General features: G+C 55.5%; 1 protein-coding gene across 1 annotated transcript; it reads right to left on the bottom strand.

Moving 5' to 3' along the window:
- Positions 1 to 886: 886 nt before the first annotated feature.
- Positions 887 to 2,065, bottom strand: HMX3 (H6 family homeobox 3). Its single transcript, XM_048945868.1, has 2 exons — positions 1,749 to 2,065; positions 887 to 1,556 (listed from the first exon to the last, which is right to left on the bottom strand). The coding sequence occupies exons 1-2, from the start codon at positions 2,062 to 2,064 to the stop codon at positions 946 to 948; spliced, it is 927 nt and encodes a 308-aa protein (XP_048801825.1). The 5' UTR covers position 2,065; the 3' UTR covers positions 887 to 945.
- Between the last annotated feature and the right edge of the window lie 3,412 nt (positions 2,066 to 5,477).

Below are 5,477 nucleotides of genomic sequence, written 5' to 3'. Positions count from 1 at the left end.
AACCCTTCCCCCCCCCCCCCCCCTTTCTCCTCACCCGCTCAGGTAAAAGCAGTGCTTTGAGAATCGTCGTACAGTATTGCACAGTTCAAAAGTACAAGAATAAAAATAAGGATTCATCATCATCATCAATCAATATTACAAAAGGAACCCCAAAGAGTACAGATATTCTCCCCCCCCCCCCCTTTTTTTTTTTGCCCAAATACCGAAATAACATTACAAGGAAAAAAAAAAAAGCCAACAACAACAACAACAAAAAAAAAAAAACGACAACCAACCAAACATCCAAAAAAAAGAAAAAATAAAGAAAAAAAAAAAAAAAGAAAAAAAGACGAAAACAACGAGCAGGAAAATAAGAACGGGAATCCGACAGAAGAGTTCTGATTACCCCCCTCCCCCTCCCCGCGGCTGTGCCCCCCGCAGCACAACGCGATGAGGTCGGAGCAAAGCAGCGCTCCGAGAGGGATGGAATGATAGAATTCCTCACTTTATTATTATTATTATTATTATTATTATTATTATTTTTGGCTTTCCCGATTTGGCAAATCTCGAGGAGGAGGAGCGGCGTGGGATCTTTTTTTTTTTTCTTTTTTTTAATTATTATTATTATCTTTTCTTTCTTTCTTTCTTTCTTCCTTTTTTTTTTTTTTTTTTTTTTAATTTTTCTTTTGTACAAAAATAAACCTAAAGCCACAGAGACCATCGCGGTGTGTGTTCGCGGTTACAAAAGGTGTGACAGCCCCGGGGTGCCCGCTTTCGTTTTCCTTCCCCCCCCCTCTTGCCCCCCTTCCCCACTTTTGCTCCCTAATTATTTTCTTGTAACGCTTTTTCATTCTTTCCTTACCCTCCCCACCCCCCTCCCCTTTAACCCCCCTCCCCGGCTCCCCTCTCTCCGCTATAGGGCCGCAGCGCTACTTACGGGCGGCTCCGCGCCGCTCAGCGCGGGGCTCAGACGGGCCGCAGGAGCGGTACGGAGGTGACCACGGGGTGGGAGTAATAAACGGGATGGGGGAAGGTGAGCAGAGGCTGCGGGCCGGGACCGCCGCCTCCCGCCGCGCTGCTCTCCGCGCCCGAGTTCTCGTGGTAGAGGATGGGGACGCGCACGATGCGCTGCGCGGCCGCGTGGCTGAGGTTGGCCGCCTCCAGCTCGGCCGCCAGCTGTCGCTTCCACTTGTTGCGACGGTTCTGGAACCAGATCTTCACCTGGGTCTCTGTGAGGTGCAGCGAAGCGGCCAGGCCAGCCCGCTCCGAGCTGCTCAGGTAGCGCTTCATGTCGAAGGTGGACTCGAGCTGGAAGACCTGGCTGCGGCTGAACACCGTGCGCGTCTTCTTCTTGCGGCACGGCTTCTTCTCGGGGCTCTCCTCCCGTTTCTTCCAGTCCTCCGCGCCGCCCTCCTTCTTCCCCTCCTCCGAGTCGCTCTCCTCCAGCACGATCTCGGCGGGGCTTTTGGAGTCCCGCTCCTTCTGCTCCGCGTCCCCCCCCTGGAGCAGCGGCTCCGGGGAGTCCCTGTCGGTGCCCGACGCGGGGGACGAGTCCCGCAGGAGGGATTTCTCCGCAGCTGAACGGGGACAGAGGGACACAAAGAGACACCTTCAGCCCCGAGCTGCCCCCCGACGGGCTGCCGCCGCCCGCCCGCGGTGCCACCCCCGTCCCGTCGGGGATGAAGAGATGGAGGGGACGTATGGCAGGACGGAGGGACGGATGGGAAGGAAGGAGGGACGGAGGGTCGGAGGGTCGGAGGGAGCGGTACCTTCGGTGCGGGGCAGGTGGGCTCCGGCCGGCGTCAGCGCGTAGGGGTACCACCAGGTCTGGGCTCGCTCCAGGCAGTGCGCACTCAGAGCGAAGCGCGGCGCCGGGATCTCGAAGCGGGGAAAGGAGAGATCTCCCACCTGCGAGAGGGCGAAGCCGGAGCCGTCCGCTTTGCCCGAAGGGGCGAACAGAGCCCTCGGCTGCTTGGGGGCCGCTTTGGGGGGGTCTCCGTTGAGCAGGTTCTTGATGTAGAAGGATTCCTTGGGAGGGGGCGGCGGCGGCGGGGCGCTGGGCGGCTCCTGCCCGGTCTCCGGCATCCTCCGCTGCCCGCCCGCTTCCTGCCCGCCGCGGGTGGCGGCTCCCGGCGGCGCGGGGGAGAGGCGCGGCGGCGGCGCGGCAGGGGAGCGCGGCGGGCCCGGCCGGGGGCCCCTCGCATGGGGGGGCGGCAGCGCGGGGGGCCGAGGGGAGCCGAGCGGCACCGGGCAGGCGGAGGGAGAGCCGCGCTCCTCGCTGCCGCCGCCGCCGCCGCCGCTCGCTGCTGCGTCAACCCGGCGCCGGATGCTAATGATGAAATCAAAATGTCATCCAAGTTAAACGCGGGGAGCACGCGGCGATTGGGCACGCACGATGGCAAATGGGATTAGGCGGGGAGGCGGCCGGGAGGAGAAGGCTCCGCGCAGCCCCTGCCCGCAGCGCCGCGGCCCCGGCCCCCCTGCGACGTGCGCCGCCGCGGCGGGAGGCTGCGAGCGCCCGCCCGATCGTTATTGGCTCGGCGGAGTCCAATTAGGCAGCAAATGAGGACGGGGCTATTAGCACAAAGGGATCCCGGCTCCGCCGAGGCACCGCGGGAGGCGAATGGCACGGGCCGCGCCGCGCCGCCACAAAAGCGGCTCTCGCCCCGCCGCGCCGCCGCCCCGCCCCGCGTCCGCACCCACAAAAGCCGCGGGCGCAGCCGGGCCGCCCCGAGCAGCTCCGGGCCGAGCCGCCGAGCCGCGGGCCTGACGCCGATCGGGCCGCCGCTCCGCCAACTTTCCGTGCTGAAACGGCTCCGGCGGCCGCTGCGCGCCCCGCACGGACTGACCCCGACCCTGAGCCCGACCCCGATCCCGACCCCTCCGCCCCGCCGGGCACGCGGCGCCCTCTGCCGGGACCGGGAGCGGGAGGAGGCGGCCCGGGCTGCGCCGGGTGCGCTGCGGGAATCGGCACTGCGGGGCACTGCCGGCCCGGGATTGAACCGGGACGGCCTGAGGGCAGCGGGGTTCGTGTTGGGAGAAACGTCGGGGGAGGGATGGGGAAGGGGAAGGAAAGGGGAAAGGAAAGAAGGAAGGAAAGAGGAAAAGAAAGGAAAGGAAGGAAAGGGGAAGGAAAAGGAAATGGGAGAGGGGAAAAGGGAAAGCAAAGGAAAAAAGGAAGGGGAGGAGAGGAGAGGGAAGAGGAAGGGAAAGGAAAAAGGAAAAAGGAAAAAGGAAAAAGGAAAAAGGAAAAAGGGAAGGGAAGGGAAGGAAAGGAAAGGGGAAAGGAAAGGGGAAAGGAAAGGAAAGGAGAAAAAAAAGAAAAGAAAAAAAGAATGTAAGGAAAGAAGGTAAGGAAAGTAAGGAAGTAAAGAGGAAAAGAAAGGAAAGGAAGGAAAGGGGAAGGAAAAGGAAATGGGAGAGGGGGAAAAGGGAAAGCAAAGGAAAAAAGGAAGGGGAGGAGAGGAGAGGGAAGAGGAAGGGAAAGGAAAAAGGAAAAAGGAAAAAGGAAAAAGGGAAGGGAAGGGAAGGGAAGGGAAGGAAAGGAAAGGGGAAAGGAAAGGGGAAAGGAAAGGAAAGGAGAAAAAAAAGAAAAGAAAAAAAGAATGTAAGGAAAGAAGGTAAGGAAAGTAAGGAAGTAAGGAAGGAAGAAAGAAAGAAAGGAAGAAAGAAAGAAAGGAAGGAAGGAAAGAAAGGAAAGAAAGGAAGGAAAGGAAGGAAGGAAAGAAAGAAGGAAGGAAATAAATCAATTGCCACAGCCCCTGAATTCTGGTGTGCTCTGAACGTTTGGGACACACATGCACATCCACCGCACACATCTCTCCTGGCACAGGAGCTGTAGATCTGAAGGTGGGTGTGCACAGCTCTACCTGTAAATGTTTTAATGCCCTGATCAAATAGAACGGATTTCTGGTGCTCCTCCTGCTGTTCCCTCTCAAAGACATGCACCTGCAATTCGAAATAACATCTTTCATCTGAACCACATCTCTCACCGGCTGTGCTTACGAGCTCTCTGTAGGAGTTCTGCATCCCCCAGAATATTTGGGGTCATGAATCCATGTTTCCAGCCATTCCTGTCATGGCAAGGAGCAGCTCAGATGGACAGGGAGGCGCAGGAACAGAAGATGATTGTATGATTTCTGATCCTAAGATCAGCAAAGCGCATCCTGGGGATGGGGGGTCATCCAGGTACAGAAGTATGTAGGAATACTCTCTTCCTCTAAGCATCTGTTTCATTTAAGGGCATCAAAGTAAAGCTTATCAGGAATTTGTCAAAGCAAGTCTGTTGCAGTGGGGATATTCTTCAGTTCTGGACTAAGATGCACGGGCAGGAAGCGGTGCAGAGGGCAGCTTCAGGGCAGGACTGTTGGCTCCTAATCTGCCTGTGGTCCCTCAGGACCAGCAGCCACTCACAGGGCAAAGCTGAGCAGGAGAGACAAACGGAGACGGTCCGCGATGAGCTACAAGGAACGGTCACTTTGCAGTTCTTTATTCTGCATCAAAAAAGGGGGAAAAAAAGAAAACAAGAAAACAATCTTTCTGTATCCCCTTCTATGTCCCTTTCTGTGTCCTTTTTTATATCCTTTTCTCACTCATTTTTTTTGATTTATGCCCCCCAGCAACAGCTGCACGTGAAGCCCGATGCTGACGGACCCATCCCTGAGCCCAGGGGGTTTTGCTGCAGTCTTCCTTCTACTTTTGTTTCTAAACCCACACTCATCCCACTCCATTGTAAACAGATGATTATTATTTCATTAGTGTTCCAATTCAGAATTAATTGGCTAATTTACACATGGATCAATTGTATAAATGCGATGTTGGTGATAGGTGCTTGATATGATTTAAAGTAATTGTTTATTTTCCAGGTTTGGCTTGCATTGCACTGCAAAGTGATTTATCTCCTTATTTATCCTGTCTCAGTACCGCCTCTTCTTTTTCATTATTCTTCTAAAGAGATGCACTCCTGCTAAGCTGAAGCATGAAGCTGCGCTGTGATTTCTGTAAGCTTTGCATCTGCTTTTCCTCTGGCAGGAGCTTTCTGACAGCAGCAGGACTGTCTGCACAGCCAGTCCCGTGCTCTCCTCCAGTGCTCTGCAGCGTTTTGCCCCACGACTGCAAGGAAACAACCATCCATCAAAGCAGTATTTAATTTCGTGGCTAGCTTTACACAATTTCTTCCATTGGGAGGTGCCTCACAGCATTGGGTTTGGACATTCGGGGGGGAGGAAGGAGATGAGAAAGCAGTTAGCAGTTTGCCCCATGCAGATATATTACTTACTCAGGCAATTGAAATGAATTCTCCTGCTATCAGATTGCAGAGCTGCCGTTCCGCTGCCCAGGCAGCTAAAAACAATTCTGTGAGTGCCAAAGATTAACTACCACAGACTTTGAGCCACGAGCGATGGCTCTCCCTTTCCTGCTGCAAATTGTTACACACCATCAGGGCTGCCGTCAAATCCGAGTTACTCAGAAACACCCCATTTCTCTGCCACTCTTTC

The sequence above is a fragment of the Lagopus muta genome, chromosome 5 (genome assembly GCF_023343835.1).
Source record: "Lagopus muta isolate bLagMut1 chromosome 5, bLagMut1 primary, whole genome shotgun sequence".
Lineage (NCBI taxonomy): Eukaryota > Metazoa > Chordata > Aves > Galliformes > Phasianidae > Lagopus > Lagopus muta.
The sequence above is the reverse complement of the archived record's forward strand: the minus strand, read 5'-3'. Positions and strand labels throughout refer to the sequence as shown.